This window comes from Oncorhynchus mykiss, chromosome 16, assembly GCF_013265735.2.
Source record: "Oncorhynchus mykiss isolate Arlee chromosome 16, USDA_OmykA_1.1, whole genome shotgun sequence".
Classification (NCBI taxonomy): Eukaryota; Metazoa; Chordata; class Actinopteri; order Salmoniformes; family Salmonidae; genus Oncorhynchus; species Oncorhynchus mykiss.
Genome location: NC_048580.1, coordinates 29,603,344 through 29,626,566, shown reverse-complemented (window position 1 = coordinate 29,626,566; position 23,223 = coordinate 29,603,344). Strand labels below are relative to the sequence as shown.

General features: G+C 41.3%; 1 protein-coding gene across 2 annotated transcripts in view; it reads right to left on the bottom strand.

Moving 5' to 3' along the window:
- Positions 1 to 23,223, bottom strand: part of LOC110491797 (transient receptor potential cation channel subfamily M member 4) — a 94,970-nt gene that overhangs the window by 2,445 nt on the left and 69,302 nt on the right. Inside the window, exons 21-26 of one of the 2 annotated variants that reach the window (XM_021565561.2) lie at positions 18,213 to 18,387; positions 17,868 to 18,033; positions 17,449 to 17,630; positions 11,665 to 11,797; positions 9,539 to 9,611; positions 5,270 to 5,363 (exon numbers count right to left, since the gene is read on the bottom strand). In XM_021565561.2, the coding sequence (XP_021421236.2) occupies positions 5,270 to 5,363; positions 9,539 to 9,611; positions 11,665 to 11,797; positions 17,449 to 17,630; positions 17,868 to 18,033; positions 18,213 to 18,387 (823 nt within the window). Of the gene's footprint in view, positions 1 to 5,269; positions 5,364 to 9,538; positions 9,612 to 11,664; positions 11,798 to 17,431; positions 17,631 to 17,867; positions 18,034 to 18,212; positions 18,388 to 23,223 lie in introns of those variants that run through there. The other variant, XR_005036502.1, reaches the window with a different exon arrangement.

Here is a 23,223-nt window from a genome sequence, read left to right as displayed (position 1 = left end):
ATAACATAATTTAAAAGTATGCATTATGATGTCTCTAGGACAATATATGTGTCAAAAACAAATGCATTTCTTTCAAAAACAAGGACATCTAAGTGACCCAAAACTTCTGAATGGTAGTGTCTATTTTTAGAAAGTACTAATGTTACTGTCGCCACGACAACAAAAAAATAAATGCATGTAATTTTGTCCTCAACATTTAAATTAAATACTGTAGAATTCCATTCATTCCTATGGAGGACTGCTTTTCTGAGGAGTGCCAATATGGCCGACTGGTGGCTTCAAAGCATCTCATTGGCCAATACAAAGCATCAGCAATCCAGGGTTTATATACAGTGGTTCTTCCTTTAAAAGTTGTCATACTGCAGCTTAAAAGTTGTCATACTGCAGCACACCTTGCGGGCTGCCACAGAATTCTATGGCACGTTATTTAAGAGTCAGCCATTGTTGCCATTAACGCTAGTTAGTGCTAGTTTGACCACCAGATGGCATTTGACAGTATTTAATATTGATTGTACTAGATACTTTTTTGTTTTTGTTTGTAAGAACACAGTATGTGGGATTGATTTTAAGAAACTCAGCTTAATTTGATAAATATTATGGTGTTTCTATTCCAAGAAAAACAAAACCCTCAGGGTTTCCATTAGGAAAATATAGTGCTGTACAAAGTGACGGTCGGAAGTAGGCTACTAAGAGCAAAATACTCCTAACATTTCCACACCTTAATTGGAGACTAACCAATACCCAAACGTAGATTCAGTGAAAATAAACATCTCATTGATTTATCAAGACCAGTCCCCATGCTTGTCTCACAGCAGTGCGAAATGGTGCTGAAATAGTTGACCACACACAGGTAAGCTATTGCTTCAAATCCTATTATAACAATTGGATCACTTTGGGTGTTCCAGTAAGCAACAATTTGTTGCCTTCATTAGCCTACTTTACTCCAAAATTTCTGTATTTCAGTGAAATCTATTCCTATAATAATTTTTTATGGATGAATGATGAGCGATCGGCAAAGGCAATCAACAGTGCTCTAAATCACAGTCAGAAGACAGTTGAAGAAACTTGAGAGGACTTATGGAAAGGCTCTGTAAGACATTGTAATTATTATTATATATATAGTTTTTTCTCCAAAACATTAACATTGTTTTGTACTGTTCTGTAGTTTCGACAAACAAAAAACTTTGCATACTGCAGGCCCAGGCATGGATCCAAGCTGACGAGACATTCAATGACATCTTCAAGAGATATGCTGGACCCTATGTCAGAGAGGAATTTTTGGGACCACATTGTGTCTATTGTCCTGCTAATAGCCCTTGTGAAAACAGGGCCGACAGAGCCGACAGAAAGGTTCCTTACTTCCCCCCCCTTCCACTTGCCTCTTCCATTTATTCCCATAGTAATTCGTTATGGTTTGCATTGAAAATGAGGGCATAAACTGGGTCAAGACGCCAGCAGACTAAGTAGACCTTTATATAGTAAAATAAAGGTTAAATAACATATATTTTTTTAAGACCTACAACACTTAACAGCACATTACTCAACACTAGTGAGACTCATGTCGCTAGTGAGACTCAAGTATTTACGTAGGTCACCTGATTTAAACCTGATCGAACGTGTTGCAACTAAAATGTAGTTCAAATAAACATCTGCATGTTTGCCTGGCATGGATTGTGACTCCATCTCGTTCCTCGCCATCTTCAATTCCACCAATTCCGCCTGACACTCTGCCAATGATGTGACTCTCCGCCAATAATACAATTGAGAGGTTTGGATAATTCCAAATTAATATCTAAGGGGCATTTTTCGTTAGGGCAAATCTGGTCTGTGAGAATATCTAAGGGGATTTTATATAATTATAATGCAGGGTTGACAATAATAATCGCTTTGTAAATAAGGATGCATTATGAAAGGAAAATTAAATGCGCAAGAGACGGTAGTATATATTTTTATTCATCACAATTTTCTTTAACCAATTTTGATCTTGATTGCAGGGCCAACAGACAAGTTCCTTACTTTAAATTTTTTTTTAACTGAAATTGCAACCAACATTCTATGGCTTGTTTAAAAAATAATTATATTTTGGAGATGATTTTGTTTCAAATAACTGAAAGTGAGCGATTGTAATCTGAATGAAGAGAAAAGGCCATTCTTGAACTTTGGATGAGACATTCTTACTAATTTGTAAATAAAGCCAGTTTGTTACTTAGAATGATGCATTTCTGTTTTTAGAGGGAGAGATACCAAAAGCACACCGTGCCTTTTTGGGGGGAAATTGTCAGTCCACATATCAAGTGAAATTCCCCCATTGTATTTACCCAAGTTCCATCTTATCTCCAGGACCACAGACAGTTGTTGTTGATTGATGCAGAACTCTATTGCCAGAGGAGAGACTCAAAGACTGAAAACGCCTCCATTAATTGCCACAGTTAAGACTACCGATAGATCAGCGTTCTAACTCCCCCTTGTGATAGTGTGGTGCAATGACAGAATGCCACCATTATACCACAAACGGTCGCGGCATAAGCTCGTAACTTTTAAAGGAAGAACCACTGTACATCATTGTTATGTTGGTTAAAAACTCTGGAGAAGAGATTTGGGAGATGAATGAATGAACGAATGAATGAATGACTGACTGAAATGTGTTTATTAACCGTGGTCTCAGCATTAAGGTTGTGGGGACATACAGTGCATTCAGAAAGAATTCAGACCCCTTGACTTTTCCCACATTTTGTTATGTTACAGCCTTATTCTGAAATGGATCAACTAAAAAATGTTCCTCATCAATCCCATAATGACAAAGCAAAAACAGGTTTTTAGACATTTTTGCAAATGTATTAAAAATAAAAAACAAATGCCTTATTTACATAAGTACTCAGACCCTTTGCTATGAGACTCGAAATTGAGCTCAGGTGCATCCTAATTCCATTGATCATTCTTGAGATGTTTCTACAACTTGATTCGACTCCACCTGTGGTAATTTCAATTGATTGGGCATGATTTGGAAAGGCACAAACCTGTCTATGTAAGGTCCCACAGTTGACAGTGCATGTCAGAGCAAAAACCTAGCTATGAGGTCAAAGGAATTGTCCGTAGAGCGCCGAGACCAAAACAAAATCATTCTTAAATGGAAGAAATTTGGAACCACCAAGATTCTTCCTAGAGCTGGCCGTTCGGCCAAAATGAGCAATCGGGGGGGAAGCGCCTTGGTCAGGGAAGTGACCAAGAACCCCATGGTCACTCTGACAGTGAACTCCAGAGTTTTTCTGTGGAGATGGGAGAACCTTCCAGAAGGATAACCACCTCTGCAGCACTCCACCAATCAGGCCTTTATGGCCAGACGGAAGCCACTCCTCAGTAAAAGGCACATGGCAGCCTGCTTGGAGTTTGCCAAAAGGCACCTAAATAACTCTCAACCATGAGAAACAAGATTATCTGGTCTGATCAAACCAAGATTGAACTCTTTGGCCTGAATGCAAAGCGTCACGTCTGGAGGAAACCTGGCACCATCCCTATGGTAAATAATGGTGGTGGCAGCATCATGCTGTGGGGATGTTTTTCAGTGGCAGGGACTGGGAGACTAGTCAGGATCAAGGAAAAGATGAACAAGGCTGTAATCACTGCAAAAGGTGCAACAACAAAGAACTGTGTAAAGGGTCTGAATACTTATGTAAATTTGATATTTCACATCAGTAGGCATTAGGTGCTTTGAACGGCTGGTCATGGTTCACATCAACAGCATCATCCCGGTACCCTAGACCCACTCCAATTCGCATACTGCCCCAACAGATCCACAGATGACCCAATCTCTATTGCACTCCACACTGCCCTTTCACACCTGGACAAAATAAACACTTATATGAGAATGCTATTCATTGACTACAGCTCAGCGTTCAACACCACAGTGCCCACAAAGCTCATCACGAAGCTAAGGACCCTGGGACTAAACACTCTGCAACTGGATCCTGGACTTCTTGATGGGCCGCCCCCCAGGTGGTAAGGGTAGGCAAAAACACGTCTGCCACACTAATCAACAACACCGAGGCCCCTCAGAGGTGCGTTCTTAGTCCCCTCCTGTACTCCCTGTTCACCCACGACTGCGTGGCCAAACACGACTCCAACACCATTCAGTTTGCTGATGACACAAAAGTGGTAAGCCTGATTACTGATAACGATGAGACAGCCTATAGGGAGGAGGTCAGAGACCTGGCAGTGTGGTGCCAGGACAACAACCTCAATCTGAACAAGACAAAGGAGGTGATCGTGGACTAAAGAAAAAGGTGGGCCGAACAGGTGCCCATTAACATTGATGGGGCTGTAGTGAAGCAGTTTAGAGTTTCAAGTTACTTGGTGTCCACATCACCAACAAACTATCATGGTCCAAACACACCAAGACAGTCGTGAAGAGGGCACAACACCACCTTTCCCTCTTAGGAGACTGAAAAGATTTGGCATGGGTCACCAGATCCTCAAAATTCTACAGCTGCACCATAGAGAGCATCCTAACTGGTTGCATCACCGTTGGGGCCAAGCTTCCTGCCATCTAGGACCTATATACTAGGAGGAGTCAGAGGAATGACCAAAAAATTGTCAAAGACTCCAGTCACCCAGGTCATAGACTGTTTTCTCTGCTACCGCATGGCAAGTGGTACCGAAGCACCAAGTCTAGAACCAAATGGCTCCTGAACAGCTTCAACCCCCAAGCCATAATACTGCAGAACAATAAATCAAATGGCCACCCGGACTATTTACATTGACAACCCCCCCATTTGTTTTTTACACTGCTGCTACTCGCTGTTTATTATCTATGCATTCTCACTTTACCCCTACCTACATGTACAAATGACATTGACTATTCTGTACCCCCACACATTGACTCGGTACCCCCTGTATAAAGCCTCGTTATTGTTATTTTATTGTGTTACTTTTTAAAATGTTTTACTTTAGTTTATTTGGTTGAAGAAAATAGTTTATTAACTCTTTCTTGAACTGCATTGTTGGTTAAGGGCTTGTAAAGTAAGCATTTCACACTAAGGTTGTATTTGGCGCATGTGACAAATAAAATTAGATTTGATTTCAGTTTTATTTGATACATTTGCTAACATTTCTAAAAACCTGTTTTTGCTTTGTTATTATGGGGTATTGTGTGTAGATTGAGGGGGTAAAAAAACAATTTAATACATTTTAAAATAAGGCTGTAATGTAACAAAATGTGGAAAAAGTCAAGAGGTCTGAATACTTTCAGTATGCACTGTATATTGGGAGGTACCTCTAAGTGTTGGCGGTGGTCGAGTGGGTTTGACCATGTTGCTCTGTGAGAGTGCTTCCATTATCCAGCTGAGTGCACTGGAGCAATACTCCAACTGGGAAAGAATGGTTAAAAAATGTTAGTTTGAGAGTCAAGTCCAATTAAATATATTCCAGTGCAAGCTTGTTCTCTCACAGCTAAATGTAGCTACCATTATGAACACCCTTCCAAGACATTCTCGATACATTTTCAAGAATCTAACATGGTGCATGGTTGGGCATGGGGCTAGCAACATCATACCGTAAAACCTTTGTGCTACATGAACAAATGACAATCCTTCAACTGGATGCTAAGATCTCCCAGAGTCCCAGACTTGTATGACCGCCATCAGTGAAAGCCTATGGGAAACTGGTTATGTGAAGATGGGAGGACCGAACACCAAAAACAAACTGCACATTGGCTTATGGAATGTTAAAACAATGTTTGAGTCCGGAAAGCTGGCACAGGTTACCAACGAAATAAGAAGATACAAGCTACAGATCCTGGGAGCGAGTAAAGCCAGGTGGACTTGCTCTGGTTCCACAATAACCAGCACTGGAGAAACAGCACGGACAACATTGTGAAGGTGTCTCCATCATCCTACAGAAAGGGGTAGAGTAAACATCCCACAAACTATGTCAAAGATGAAGAAAAATGTATGTTCTATAACACCCTCCAATCTGAAGTTTAGAAGGCACCTGTTCAACACCTGCTCTTCGTCATCGGATACCTGAATGCAAAGGTTGGCACCGACAACGCCAACTACGAGAGAACAATGGGGAAGTACAGCTGTGGAGAGATGAATGACAACGGTGAGAGACTGGCAACATTCTGTGTCACAAATAACCTGGTGGTTGGTGGCAGCTTGTTTCCCCACAAGAATATCCAAGCTGACAATGTACTCGCCTAATGGAAGAGAGAAGAACCAAATTGACCACCTGATGATCAATAGCAAGTGGATTATCTCGCTGAGGGACGTCAAGGTGCGGGAGGGACGTCTTGTGACTGCCGACATCAACTAAAGCTGAACTGTTCAAGACCACCGACGAAAGGAACAACAAAATTTGAAGTTGGCATGCTGAGGGATTAAACCGTCAAGAAAACCTTCATAATGCAAGTTCGCAACAAGTATCAAGCCCTTTCAAAGAACACAGGTGAAGAAGATGAGGTGACTGAAGGAAATATAGTCAGATAGTGGGAGAAAGTGGTTAAAGCTTACAGTGAAAGCAGCAAGAAAACCATAGAACACAGAAGAAGGCAACGCAATGAATTGATCACCCCAGAAACATGGGAAATGATTGCGGAAAGAAGGGACCTGAAAAAGAAAACAACAGATGCTAAATCGCAAAGGTCAAAACAGAAATTGGAGGAGCAGTACCTAGAGGAGCTGGCAAGTGCAACTGAAAAAGTAGCAGCAAGCAGCTGGCAAGGAAAAGTATACAAAATCACTAACCTAATCTGTGGCAGAAAATTCAAGTCAAATATTCACATCAAAGACATACAAGGCAATCTCCTGACTACAGAAAAATGAACATGAAGCAAGATTGACAGAACATTTCAGAGAGGTTCAATTAACACACCTGAAGCTGCTCCAGAAGACCTAGACATAAACACTGCCCCACCAACCCAAAAATAAAAAATCCATACAATCAAGTCACTAAAGAATGGGAAAGTTCCAGATCCCTATAACCTCAATGCAGAGCTATTCAAAATCGATCCAGTATTGGATGCAATCATCCGTCTTCCACTCTTCACTGACATCTGGATGAAAGGAAATATACCTTCAGATTGGACCAAGGGGGTCATCATACAGGTCTAAGAAGGGCAGGGTATCCGATTGCAACAACTGGAGGGGTGACACATCCGTTCCCAGCTAGATCTTTTGCAAGATTATCATACAATGGATGTCTTGAGCTATAGACAAAGTGTTTAGGAATGAACAAGCAGGTTTCAGGGTAGGAAGGAGATATACAGATGGAAACTCTACTCAACTTTATTGACTTCTAGAAGGCTGTTGACAGCATTCACCGCGAAAGCCTATGAAAGATCTTAAGAATTTATTGAATCCCCACCCATGTTGTTAATATCATAAAACAGTTCTACAAGCAACTTTTCATGCACTGTGGGAATGAGAAACATGAGCTTTGCTGTGAAGTCTGGAGTTTGTCAAGGTTGTGTGATGTCAGACATACTCTTCAACCAGGCAATAGACAGGTTCATGTGGCGAACAACAGAAGATCAGGCAAGAGGAATATGATGGACCTTGTACTCTTCTCTAGAAGACCTTGACTTCACCGATGACCTTTCTCTTTTTATCACACACACACACACCAACATCTACAAGATAAAACTGACAGAGTCCAGTCCTTTGGCCAGCAAGTCAGCCAGCCTGGTTATCAACTACAGCAAGACAAAGGTCATGCCCATCAACATCAACACAGCAAAAGCAGCCAAAATCAAGGAACAGGGGCGTTAACCCACAGTTTTACTTACCTTGGGAGGATCATATAAACTTCAGTAAGTGATAAATACAGCTGCTAGAATCTTGACTAGAACCAAAAAATGTGATCATACTACTCCAGTGCTTGCCTCTCTACACTGGCTTCCTGTTAAGGCTAGGGTTGATTTCAAGGTTTTACTGATAACCTACAAAGCATTACATGGGTGTGCTCTGATTTGGTGCTGCCATACATACCTACACGTACAATACGGTCAGAAGATGCAGGCCTCCTTATTGTCCCCATTTTTAAGCAAACAGCTAGAGGCAGGGCTTTCTTCTATAGAGCTCAATTTTTTGGAATGGTCTACCTGTCCATGTGAGAGACACAGACTCGGTATCAACCTTTAAGTCTTTACTCAAGTCGCTTCAGTGGGTACTGTGATTGATTGTAGTCTGGGCAATGGGTGCAAAGGTGAACGGCAAAGTACTGGAGCGACGAACCGCCCTTGCTGTCTCTGCCTGGCCGGTTCCCCTCTCTCCACTGGGATTCTCTGCCTTTGACCGTATTATGGGGGCTGTGTCTGGCTTACTAGTGCTCTTCCATGCCGTCCCTAGGAGGGGTGCGTCACTTGAGTGGGTTGAGTCACAGATCTTCTTGTCCGGTTTTGCGCCCCCATCAGGCTTGTGTGATGGAGGACATCTTTGTGGGCTATACTCAGCCTTGTCTCAAGGTAGTAAGTTGGTGGTCTGTTGATATCCCTCTAGTGTTGTGGAGGCTGTGCTTTGGCAACGTGGGTGGGGATATATCGTGCCTGGTTGGCCCTGTCCGGGGGTATCGTCGGACAGGGCAACAGTTTCCCCTGACCTGGGTTTTAGGCTGGGTTTCTGTATAGCACTTTGACATCTGCTGAGGTAAAAAGGGCTTTATAAATACCATTGATTGATTAACCATATGCCATGATGGAAGCACCAGCAAAGACATCTGCACCAGAATCAATAAAGCAAGAGCAATCTTTATGAAGTTCCACGAATTCTGGAAATTGGGACAATATAGCACAAATACAAACTCAAAATATACCAGAGCTGTGTACTGCCAACTCTCCTCCTCTGGAAAATTACAGAAGACCCGAAAAAACGATCTACCTTCCACACAACTTGTCTCTGGAGAATCATGGACATCTTCAGGCCAAACACAATATCAAAGACCGACCTCCTTAGACAAACTAAGCAGGAAGCCATCGATGCCATACTCAAGAGACGCTGCTGGAGCTGGATTGGACACGTCCTGAGAAAGAGTACAGACTCTATCCCAAGAATAGCTGTCTATTGGCTTTCAGAGGGCAGATGTAAGAGGGGGAGGCCCAAGGCAACGTGGCGTAGAACAATGGAGACCAAGCTCCAACAAAATCAGCACAGCTGAGGCACGGTGGAGAAGATGGCCAGAGACAGACAGAAATGGAGTTCCTTTGTTGATGCCCTGAGCCATTTAATTGCATTGTCAGGAAAGGACCTGCAAGTAAGCATTTCGTTGGACGGTGTATCATGTGTATCCTGTACATTCGATTCATAAAACTTGAAAACACACACACACCTCAATTTGATATAACGAATGACTCAATTGGCATCACAAGCAACAATCACATGCCAAGGGAGCTGGAGCAACCCTGCCCTTTCTCAATCTTCGTCTGCTGGTGGAAACACTCAAGCACACACACAAACATGTTGGGACTGTGAGACATACAGTATGTACAAAATCTAAATCACACACACAAACACATAAATAGAATGTCGGAACAAAATGTAAGCCTGACCTCCGATTCCAGAGCCCTCAGTCTGCGATCATGATCCCTTGTCTCAGCCATCTGTTTCAGCACACTGTCCACCCTGTCACACAGTAAACACATAGTCAGGTCCAGAATTATTGGCACCCTTGATAAAGATAAGCAAAAAAGACTATAAGATAAAGAACACAAATACAGAGCTATATTGCCTGCAGAAATTTACACTAATACAATTACTCAGAGAAAGAGATTTTGTTTAATAAAAAATGATTTGTTTTGCTCTAAAATATAGGGTTCAAAATTATTGGAACCCCTGTTTTCAATACAGATGTAGGATCTTAATTTGATCACTTTGGTTGCTGTGAATTTTCCTGCACAGCGGGAAATGCAAACTTGTAATGTATTTGAGGTTTAAAAAGGCTTCTAAAGTTTAATTTCTATGTAGAAATTGGATTTGATTTGTCCTAACGAAAAACATATCCACCACTACAAAAATGTTAATTAAATTATAATCCACATAATAATTTACATTTGCTGTTGCTGAAGGATTATTTTCCTTCTGTAGCAAACTGTCTTAAATTAAGATTCTACATCTGTACCTCACCTTGCAAGGCCTCCAACAGATCCACGGAAGATGCCATTTCCATAACACATCAGGACAAGAGGAATACCTATGTGAGAACGCTGTTCATTGACTACAGTTCAGCATTCAACACAATTTTCCCCTCCAAGCTCGACACCAAGCTCAGAGCCCTGGGTCTGGACACCACCCTCTGCAACTGGACTTCCTGACAGGCAGACCACAGGCTGTGAGGATTGGCAACAACACCTCCACACTGACTGTTAACACAGGGGCCCTCAAGGGGTGTGTCCTCAACCCTCTGCTGTACTCCCTATTCACCCACAACTGCGTGGCTTTGTATGACACCAAATCCATCATCAAGTTTGCTGATGACACCATGGTTAACCTGCAATGATGAGTCAGCCTATAAGGAGGAGGTAAAATAATTGGCATTGTGGTGCCAGGACAACAACCTCTCCGTCACCATCAACAAAACAAAGGAGTTGATTGTTGACTTCAGCAAGCAGATAAGGTAACATGCCCCGATTCACATCGCTGAACTGCTGAACACTTGAACTGGACTGAACACCTGCTCTGATTCTCCACACCATAGCACACATGCACTCGCACACACACAAATTCATGCTACACACACATCACAACTGCTGCTACCAGACTTTTATTATGATTGCTAAATAGTGCACAATTTAAACACTTGACCCCCAAACCCCCACTTCCCCAAAACAAGTGTAGATATTGGACTACAAATGAAATATTATACCACCCTAAAAATGTTTATTCTACTGAGTCATGAACTTTGTTTTTATTCTTATATTTTATTATTTCTTATTGTTGTGGCATTGTCGAGAAGGAACCTGCAAATAAGCATTTAGTTGGATGATGTATACCATGTATATCCCGCACATACGAGTAATAAAACTTGAAACTTGGATAATGTCACTGAGCCTTTTTCTAAAATGTTTTATGAGATTGGAGAACACATTGGAAGGGATCTTAGACCATTCCTCCATACAGAAACTTTACAGATCTTTGATATCCTTCATCTGCACTTATCGACTGCCCTCTTCAATTCAAAACAATGATTTTTAATGGGGTTCAAGACCGGAGCATGAGAGGGTCATTTGCAAAATGTTGATTTTGTGGTAAGTTAACAATTTCTTCGTGGATTTTGATGTGTACATTGGGGTTATTGTCTTACTGGAAGATCTACTTGCGGCCAAGTTTCAGCCTCAGTATTTTGTATTATCTATTTTATAGTCTTTTTTGCTCATCTTTATCAAGGGTGCCAATCATTTTGGACCTGATCGTACAACATCACATAATAAAAATATTACAGTACAGTACATATTGTATATTAAAGTATATAAAATATATTATTTGGACAAAAATATATAAATATTTAAATGTATACAATACATGTATATGTAGGCTACTGTAACATGTAAACATAAATATATTCATAATATCCATAAATATCCACATTATCTAGAAAAGGCTGTAGTTAAATTGGTAGAGAAAAATGCTGAAAGAGAGATGGATGCTAACTGGAGGGCGGGTGTAAAGGTTTACTCACTTGACTGACATCCGTTTGAGCCTCTCTGAGTCGCTCCCTCTCTGGATCTTGCTCTGGGCTGTCAGGAAGTTTTCCTTCTGAATGGCCTCCCATGTCATTAACCTGTTAGCTGCTTTCCCCGTCAGTTCCAATACTAACAGAGGTGGAAAATGTATTAGTCGTGCTGATGCTTAGCGTGAGGTAGGAAGCACAGGAGGCTGCTGAGAAGAGAATGGCTCATAATAATGGCTGGAACAGAGCGAATGAAAGGGCATCAAACACATGGTTTGATGTATTTGATACCATTCCATTGATTCTTCTTCAGCCATTACCATGGGTCCGTCCTCCTCATTTAAGGTGCCACCAACCTCCTGTAGTAGGAAACCAGTAGTTAGCATGTTAACCTCACTGTCAGACAGAGGTTGTGTCCCAATAATCTCTCCTTTCATATCTAAGGTTTATTTTGGGACTGGAATGGGTAGATATGCCACTGACATGGCCTCTCATCTGAAGACATGGCCTCCCGAAGGGTGCACTTGTTCACTTACCTTCACGGATTTCAAAGGAAATTACTGGCATATGGAAACTCCTTCTAGTCTTTGCCTAAATACTGTTGAAGTAATATGGCTACAGGTTCATCTGCCTCACCTAAATCACATTATTGTGGGAAGCTGCTATAGACCACCAAGCGCTAACAGTCATTATCTGGATAATGTGTGAAATACTTGATAATGTATGTGATATCAACAGAGAGGTATATTTTCTGGGTGATTTAAATATTGTCTGGCTTTCATCAAGCTGCCACTCAAGAAGAAGCTTCAAACTGTAACCAGTGCCTGCAACCTGGTTCAGGTTATCAGTCAACCTACCAGGGCAGTTACAAACAGCACATCAACATGTATTGATCACAACTTTATTAATGTTGCAGAAATAAGCTTGCAAGCAGTATTCAGATCCATCAGATGTAGTGGTCACAGTATAGTAACCATATCTAGGAAAACCAATTGGTATCAGTTTGGTGTCAGAATGACATCTAATTGACTGATGGACACTGACTTGCTAGTTGACTTTTGTACATTTGCAATGTGTTTAAACGGAGAGGGACCATCACCAAAATGGCATTCTGAAATCAACACAAAAAACGGCATCACCATAGTGTCCAGACTGTGCCGAGTTCAACGAGATAACCCGCTTGACCGTAGCTCGCTCGGTCTAAGCGCAGCGACCATTAGAAAAGTAGGCCCAAAATGAAGCCTGCCCCACAACGTCATTTGCTTTTGGGTGACAGTGAGAGAACCGTTAGGGTGAGAAGAAAAATCGACCTCAAGTACGTTCCTAAGGTCCTTCTGATCCGTGCAAGCCTAACCTTGACCGTGTGGCATTAACCCTTAACAGTAAAACAGGGTTTTTTGATCTCACAGATTACAATGACATCTCTCCCCATAGGAATACATTGCCTGCACCCCTAATTTCAACCTGAAGCCTATGTGGGTTATGAATGCCTTATGAACCTGTCTTCGATAACAGTCCATCAGGCCACTATGAGGTCTACCTGTGTCGATTCTAAGCTTCCTGGAGCAACCGGAAGTGGTTAAAATCACCCTAAAAGTGTATATCCATACCCTGCCTGCAGTTTGATAGACATAGTGTATTCAACCCTGTGTAAATCAGTCAGTTCTTAACGTAAAGACTTAAAACTCAGCATACTGTAAAAGCATACCCCAATGAGGATGTGTGTTGACTTTTAGCTTCCTGTGCCAACCGGAAGTGCCATAATTGGTGTCCCAGGGGTTGTTTCGAAGGGTTAAAAAAGTCAGATCTGTCCAAAACTTCATATATGTGATTAGGCAACCCCCATGAACTGTAAATCAGTCATTTTTCGCATAAAATTTCAAAGGAAAACTAAATCACACACACACACACAGCTTGGAAGGAGGGACCCATTGGGGTGCGTAGAGACATACACTGCCTGCATTAGTTAACCTTGTTGGAACTTTTAAAGAACCGTCAGACCTAGAGTTCCCGAAACTTTAGAAACCTGTTCTATACCTCAGGTCGATAGTGTGTGGTGAGTTAGGTGGCTCTAGAAGGTTCTCGGACCGAGAAACAGCCTCGTACATTTGCAATGACTTCAATTCATTTTTGCATCACGAAAATGACGACATTTAGAAATGTCCCAGAGTCACAAGACTAGGTGCATTGCGACCGTCTCGGCCCATAGAGACAGACCCCAACGTTTCTGTCCGATAGCTCATTCAAGGACCCCGTAGCAAGTCATGGAAAAAAGTGGATTTTCAGCACCAATCAATTTGCTCGGACACCAAATGACCTATCGAGCCAAAACTTGGGATTCGGGGTCGCCTCAGCTAGGCCTACACATAACACAAGAAATGGACCCGCAGCTAGAACGTAACTACGTGTTTCATGGTTTTTTTATGGTTTGAACCGAAGGCGTTGTGAATTTTGAGCCAGCTCTGAAGTATGTGATAGTTGGCTACTAAACGAGTTGGAAAAAGTGGGTTTGGTGTCAGTTTGTATCAGTTTGGTGTCAGAATGATTTCTAATTGACTGATGGACGGTGACTTGCTGGTGACTCTTGTCCATTTGCAATATGTTTAAACAGTGAGGTACCATCACCAAAGTGACATTCTGAAATCAACCCTAACGAGCGATTGAGATGAACCAGAATCACTTCCCAGCCATCCCGAGTTCATCGGGCCAGTCAATTTCACATTCCTGCAGGATTTTTATAGCATGACAAATTTGTGATGGTAAATGCCCATTGAACCATATTGCAAATGCACAGTGACTTAGCAAAAGTGAGAAAACATAAACAAATGGACATAATGAAATCAACACAACGAGCGATGGAAAGGAACAACTATCACTGCCCGGCCATCCTGTGTTCCCATAGCGGGCATTAATATCAGAATGACCGGTAAATGCATTTACAACCATATTTTTATTTTTGGGTTACCAGGTGCCTATTTTCAATCACCAGTTGCACAACAATGCGTATCCATCAGAATATTTTAAACTGTCCATAAAGCACTCAGGACGGCCACCACGGATAGATGGCCGTAGTAGGGTACTCCCATAGCGGGCATGGACAATAGGAGTCCCGGTAAATGCATTTACAACCATATTTTTATTTTTGGGTTACCAGGTGCCTATTTTCAATCACCAGTTGCACAACAATGCGTATCCATCAGAATATTTTAAACTGTCCATAAAGTACTCAGGACGGCCCCCACGGCCCCCAGGACGGCCCCTATTGTCCATGCCCGCTATGTGAGCACCCTACTACCATATTTTTATTTTTGGGTTACCAGGTGCCTATTTTCAATCACCAGTTGCACAACAATGCACGTGCATTTGCAATATGATTCAATAGTGAAAAAAACATCACCAAATGGACATGATGAAATCAACACAACGAGTGATGGAAAGGAACAACTATCACTGCCCGGCCATCCTGTGTTCATCAGGCCAGTCAATTTTGCATTTCTGCAGGATTTTTGACCATGCCAAATTCGTGATGGTACATGCCCATTGAAACATATTGCAAATGCACGTGCACTTGCAATATGATTCTATAGTGAAATCCTGTGTTCATCAGGTCAGTCAATTTTGCAATTCTGCAGTATTTTTGAGCATGTCAAATTTCTTTTGGCATTTGGCCAAAGAAAAAGTGACTTTTGACTTTGACTTCCTATGAAATCATATTGCAAATGGACAAAACATATGCCTTATGCACAATATAAAAAAAAATATGATAATAAAAGTTGACAAAAGTATAGTTTGAGCAAAGTATAGTTTGACTTTTGAGCATGCCAAATTCGTGATGGTAAATGCCCATTGAAACATATTGCAAATGCACGTGCATTTCTGCAGGATTTTTGAGCATGTCAAATTTCTTATTGCATTTGGCCCCAAAAAGAGTGACTTTTGACTTTGACTTTTGACTTCCTATGAAATCATATTGCAAATGGACAAATCATATCCACAAGCAAAAAAATTATAATTATGATAATAAAATTTTACAAAAGTATATTCATACAGTTCTTACACATGATTACTTGACATAAAATCGAAACAATTTCGAAAAACGGTCCAGAAAGCACTTTTTTACGAGGGTGATAAGTTTTTTTTTTAAAGTTCACATTTTCAACTTTTGACTTCCTATGAAATCACATTGCAAATGGACAAAACATATGCCTTATGCAGAAGTAAAAAAATAAATAAATAATTATGATAATAAAATACGACTAAAGTATGTTGATACGGTTCTTATACGTGTGTAATTGACACAAAATTCGAAAGAATTTCGAAAAAACGGTCCAGAAAGCACTTTTTTTAAGGGGTGATACGTTTTTGACAAAAAAAAAAAACATTTTTTCAAAATTTTGCTTTTGGATGTTGACTTGGGTTGCATTTCCAATATGAAAAACCAAGGTGGAGCGTACTCGCCACCTGTTGGATTTTTGAAGTGTTACAACTGGCATTTGCCATATGGCATTTGCAATCAACTTTACACGAATCAACGCCACATTGGGTGGTATTGGACACCGTGTATATGGTTTGTCCAATGCCAATGTTTTGCCATTCATTTTTGCCCATTTCAGGGGGGTATTCCCTTACAAAAATGAGTGATTATTGGCTGAGAGAAATTGATGATAAAAATATTGTGGGGGCTGTTTTGTTAGATTTCAGTGCGGCTTTTGACATAATGCTGCCGGAAAAACGTATGTGTTATGGCTTTACACCCCCTGCTATACTGTGGATAAAGAGTTACTTGTCTAACAGAACACAGAGGGAGAGGGTGTTCTTTAATGGAAGCCTCTCAAACATAATCCAGGTAGAAGCAGGAATTCCCCAGGGTAGCTGTTTAGGCCCCTTACTTTTTAAAATCTGGCTTTGAGTAAAGCCAGAATGGCTATGTATGCCAAGACAGGTCCTACAGGCCCAAGTTTTGTCACACCTGAATTACTGTTCAGTCGTGTGGTCAAGTGCCACAAAAAAGGACTTAGGAAAATTGCAATTGGCTCAGAACGGGGCAGCACGGCTGGCCCTTGGATGTCTACAGAGAGCTAAGATTAATAATATGCATGTCAATCTCTCCTGGCTCAAAGTGGAGGAGAGAGTGACTTCATCACTGCTTGTATTTATGAGAGGTGTTGACATGTGGAATGCACCGAACTGTCTATTTGAACTACTGGCGCACAGCTCAGATACCCATGCATACGCCTCAAGACATGCCACAAGAGGTCTCTTCACAGTCCCCAAGTCCACAGACTATGGGACTACATGGAACTCTATTCCACATCAAGTAACTGATTCAAGCAGAAAAATTTGTTTAAAAAAACAGATAAAAATGACACCTTATGGAACAGAGGGGACTGTGAAGCAACACTAACATAGGCACAGACACATTCATACACACACACACACACACACACACACAATCACATACTTTAAGGATTCAAGGACTGACCATCCATGATATCAAAATTATCATGTTAACCATGTTTTAAAGCTATACAGTGTTTGTTTACATTTACGTTTTTCATAAACATTGGCGTAAAACAAACATATTTTTTGTTCTGATGGGTTACGACTGTTAAACTAAGCTCATGGGGCATTTATAAGTTATCTTCTTCAAGAATCAATGTATCATATCATAAATGTTTAAGTCCAAAAATGGATGTAGCAATTGCTAATTGCCCCTTTAAGCAATAGAGTTCTTATAGTGATTGTAAGGATATAAAATGTCCTTTTCAATGAATACCTGGGTTAAATTCTCACCAAAATGGAGGATCTTGACCGAGGGTACCTTGCGGATGTATCTCTTGATAAATAGGTGAACGTGGGAGAGGATAATGAAGGGGGGAGCAAGGGAGGGCCGGGAGTGGTACTCCACAATCAGGTTGTAGCGCTGGAACTTCCAGTAGGTGTCGCTTTGGCCCTGCACCTTGGAGAATGTGTAACTGTGTGAAGAGGGGATGAAGAGAAAGGATTCATAATTAACATAATGTGGTACACAATTGACAAAAGACGAGGCATTCTATTTAGCTGAAAATTATAGTAAAAATGTCAGTAAAAATTATATTGACAGAATAGATTTATAGGAGACTGAAGATTCAGGGAGGTGAGAGGGAGCGAGAGAGAAATAAAGGAGAGAAGAAAGATAGAGAAAGGAGGAAAAGAGAGTGTCTGTCCTTTACCTGAACATGGCGATGAGTAGGTTGATGAGCAGGATGTTGGTGACCAGTAGGTAGATGACCAGTAAGACAATCACTAGCCAGTTAGCATAATGGCTCCTGCAGGGCTCCGCGCCTCCCTCGATCAGCGTCACATTGTCAGTGCACTCCGTGTCCCACTCCTTCCTCACTACAGACAGACAGACACAATATGGAGGACATGAGTAACAGAGACTTTTCCACACTGATCTTGTCGAAAAGTTTGGCAGCTTTGAGTTGGAAAGCATCACATAATTTGTACGGGTCTTACACACACACACACACACACACACACACACACACACACACACACACACACACACACAATACCATCTATTTCCTCCACTGGGACCTGTCCAAATATGTGCAGGTACGGCCTGTAGAACACGCGTCGGAAGATCCAGGCGGGGCGAGGGTCATAGGAGTACAGCAGTGCTTGATTGGCCACCCCATATGCCATAAGCCACACACCAAGGAAGAAGAGGAAGAAGAAGATATCCTTCATCTATAGGAGAGCACAACATTTAACATGGATTACAGTGGAGGCTCCTCAGAGGAGGAAGGGGAGGACCATCCTCCTCAGTAAAATTTTAAGATAAGACTATACTAAATATAATCACGTCACCAAATAATTGATTAAAACAACTTCAATAGCACTCTCTGGGGTAGCACCATGGTATAGCCGCAGGACAGCTAGCTTCTGTCCTCCTCTGGGTACACTGACTTCAATACAACATTTAGGAGGCTCGTAGACCTCACCCCCTTCCATAGACCTACATGGTAATTATGAACACTTATGAACACCCCTTTCATTCTCTGGGGTGCACGGAAAAGGTGTGAATTAAAACCGAGGGTCGACCTCTGCCTGAGATCAGTTTCATGAAGAAGGGTGAAAAGGTGAGGGAGTTCATTACCAATTTGTATCAAAAGTATAGTTGGTTAACAGGGAGCCTTTAACCAAGCTGCCTGCATTGCTGGCCTTGCCTGCTTTTTAGAAAGTCTTGTGCGAAAGGGGGGTCAGTGACCCGAAGAACATCAATCATTCAGCTAAACGGAAAAAACAAAAGGAGGGAGCATATTAATGCTGACATCAGATTCATGCTTCTGGGAAAAAGCTGCATCGAACATGACAATGGTCTGCGTATTCAAACTGCGTAATACAACAAGAAAGTAAGAAGAAACAGGGATGTTCTCAAGAGGCTTATCAACACCACTGCATTTTTGGGCATGCAAGATTTGGCTTTTAGAGGACACGACGAGGACAGTTCCACTAACAAGGGCAACGACAAGGAGCTTGCAGAGGTAATAGCAGGTTATGATGTGTTACTTGCTGAACATATGGAACTTTCAACTGTCTTTTCCGGGATCTCGAAATCAATTCAAAACTACTTGATAGCTTGCATCCCATCATCCATTAAAAGTTAGATTAAAGAGAAAGGTTGACTCTGCATATTTCTTTGCACAGGCTCAAGTAGGCTTTCCACTTTCCTCCGGTATTTATTTAGCAAAGATGATAACACATAATCACCCCGGACAGACAACAGCAAAAACTGATTACATACAGTTGAAGTCGGAAGTTTACATACACCTTAGTCAAATTAATTTAAACTCAGTATTTCACAAATCCTGACATTTAATCCGAGTAATAATTCCCTGTCAGTTAGGATCACCACTTTATTTTAAGAATGTGAAATGTCAGAATAATAGTAGAGAGAATGATTTATTTCAGCTTTTACTTATTTCATCACATTCCCAGTGGGTCAGAAGTTTACATACACTCAGTTAGTATTTGGTAGCATTGCTTTAAATAGTTTACCTTGGGTCAAACGTTTTGGGTAGCCTTCCACAAGTTTCCCATAATAAGTTGGGTGAATTGTGGCCCATTCCTCCTGACAGAGCTAATGTGTAACGGAGTCAGGTTTGTAGGCCTCCTTGCTCGCACATGCTTTTTCAGTTTTGCCCACAAATTTTCTATAGGATTTAGATCAGGGCTTTGTCATGGTCACTCCAATACCTTGACTTTGTTGACCTTAAGCTATTTTGCCACAACTTTGGAAGTATGCTTGGGGTCATTGTCCATTTGGAAGACCCATTTGCAACCAAGTGTTAACTTCCTGACTGATGTCTGGAGATGATTCTTCAATACAGTGCCTTGCGAAAGTATTCGGCCCTCTTGAACTTTGCGACCTTTTGCCACATTTCAGGCTTCAAACATAAAGATATAAAACTGTATTTTTTTGTGAAGAATCAACAACAAGTGGGACACAATCATGAAGTGGAATGCCATTTATTGGATATTTCAAACTTTTTTAACAAATCAAAAACTGAAAAATTGGGCGTGCACAATTATTCAGCCCCCTTAAGTTAATACTTTGTAGCACCACCTTTTGCTGTGATTACAGCTGTAAGTCGCTTGGGGTATGTCTCTATCAGTTTTGCACATCGAGAGACTGACATTTTTTCCCATTCCTCATTGCAAAACAGCTCGAGCTCAGTGAGGTTGGATGGAGAGCATTTGTGAACAGCAGTTTTCAGTTCTTCCCACAGATTCTCGATTGGATTCAGGTCTGGACTTTGACTTGGCCATTCTAACACCTGGATATGTTTATTTTTGAACCATTCCATTGTAGATTTTGCTTTATGTTTTGGATCATTGTCTTGTTGGAAGACAAATCTCCGTCCCAGTCTCAGGTCTTTTGCAGACTCCATCAGGTTTTCTTCCAGAATGGTCCTGTATTTGGCTCCATCCATCTTCCCATCAATTTTAACCATCTTCCCTGTCCTTGCTGAAGAAAAGCAGGCCCAAACCATGATGCTGCTACCACCATGTTTGACAGTGGGGATGGTGTGAGCGGTGTTGCTTTTACGCCAAACATAACGTTTTGCATTGTTGCCAAAAAGTTCAATTTTGGTTTCATCTGACCAGAGCACCTTCTTCCACATGTTTGGTGTGTCTCCCAGGTGGCTTGTGGCAAACTTTAAACGCCACTTTTTATGGATATCTTTAAGAAATGGCTTTCTTCTTGTCACTCTTCCATAAAGGCCAGATTTGTGCAATTTACGACTGATTGTTGTCCTATGGACAGAGTCTCCCACCTCAGATGTAGCTCTCTGCAGTTCATCCAGAGTGATCATGGGCCTCTTGGCTGCATCTCTAATCAGTCTTCTCCTTGTATGAGCTGAAAGTTTAGAGGGACGGCCAGATCTTGGTAGATTTGCAGTGGTCTGATACTCCTTCCATTTCAATATTATCGCTTGCACAGTGCTCCTTGGGATGTTTAAAGCTTGGGAAATCTTTTTGTATCCAAATCCGGTTTTAAACATCTTCACAACAGTATCTCGGACCTGCCTGGTGTGTTCCTTGTTCTTCATGATGCTCTCTGCGCTTTTAACGGACCTCTGAGACTATCACAGTGCAGGTGCATTTATACGGAGACTTGATTACACACAGGTGGATTGTATTTATCATCATTAGTCATTTAGGTCAACATTGGATCATTCAGAGATCCTCACTGAACTTCTGGAGAGAGTTTGCTGCACTGAAAGTAAAGAGGCTGAATAATTTTGCACGCCCAATTTTTCAGTTTTTGATTTGTTAAAAAAGTTAGAAATATCCAATAAATGTCGTTCCACTTCATGATTGTGTCCCACTTGTTGTTGATTCTTCACAAAACAATACAGTTTTATATCTTTATGTTTGAAGCCTGAAATGTTGCAAAAGGTCGCAAAGTTCAAGGGGGCCGAATACTTTCGCAAGGCACTGTATATCCACATAATTTTCCTACCTCATGATGCCATCTATTTTGTGAAGCGCATCAGTCCCTCCTGCAGCAAAGCACCCCCACAACACGAGGCTGCCAACCCTGTGCTTCATGTTTGGGATGGTGTTCTTCGCCTTGCAAGCTCCCCGCTTTTTCCTCCAAACATAACGATAGTCATTATGACCAAACAGTTATATTATTGTTTCATCAGACCAGAGGACATTTCTTCAAAAAGTACGATCTTTGTCCCCATGTGCAGTTAAAAACCGTAGTCTGGCTTTTTTATGGCGGTTTTGGAGCAGTGACTACTTCCTTGCTGAGCGGCCTTTCAGGGCTCGTTTTACTGTGGATATAGATACTTTTATACCTGTTTCCTCCAGCATCTTCACAAGGTTTTTTACTTTTGTTCTGGGATTGCTTTGCACTTTTCCCACAAAGGACGTTCATCTCTAGGAGACAGAGCGCGTCTCCTTCCCGAGCAGTATGACGGCTGAATTGTCCCATGGTGTTTATACTTGCGTACTATTGTTTGTACAGATGAACGTGGTACCTTCAGGCGTTCGGAAATTGCTCCCAAGGATGAACCAGACTTGTGGAGGTCTACAATTTTTTTTCTGAGTTCCTGGCTGATTTCTTTTGATTTTCCCATGATGTCAAGCAAAGAGGCACTGTGTTTGAAGGTAGGACTTCAAATACATCCACAAGTACACCTCCAGTTGACTCAAATTATGTCAATTAGCCTATCATAAGCTTCTAAAGAAATGACGTCATTTTCTGGAATTTTCCAAGCTGTTTAACTTACTGTATGTAAACTTCTGACCCACTGGAATTGTGATACAGTGAATTATAAGTGAAATAATCTGTTTGTAAACAATTGTTGGAAAAATGACTTGTGTCATGCACAAAGTCCTAACCGACTTGCCAAAACTATAGTTTGTTAACAAGAAATGTGTGGACTGGTTGAAAGACGAGTTTTTATGACTCCAACCTACATTGAGGGAAAAAAGTATTTGATCCCCTGCTGATTTTGTACGTTTGCCCACTGACAAAGAAATGATCAGTCTATAATTTTAATGGTAGGTTTATTTGAACAGTGAGAGACAGAATAACAACAAAAAATCCAGAAAAATGCATGTCAAAAATGTTATAAATTGATTTGTATTTTAATGAGGGAAATAAGTATTTTACCCCCTCTCAATCAGAAAGATTTCTGTCTCCCAGGTATTCTTTTATACAGGTAACGAGCTGAGATTAGGAGCACATTCTTAAAGGGAGTGGTCCTAATCTCAGTTTGTTACCTGTATAAAAGACACCTGTCCACAGAAGCAATCAATCAATCAGATTCCAAACTCTCCACCATGGCCAAGACCAAAGAGCTCTCCAAGGATGTCAGGGACAAGATTGTAGACCTACACAAGGCTGGAATGGGTTACAAGACCATCGCCAAGCAGCTTGGTGTGAAGGTGACAACAGTTGGTGCGATTATTCGCAAATGGAAGAAACACAAAAGAACTGTCAAACTCCCTCGGCCTGGGGCTCCATGCAAGATCTCACCTCGTGGAGTTGCAATGATCATGAGA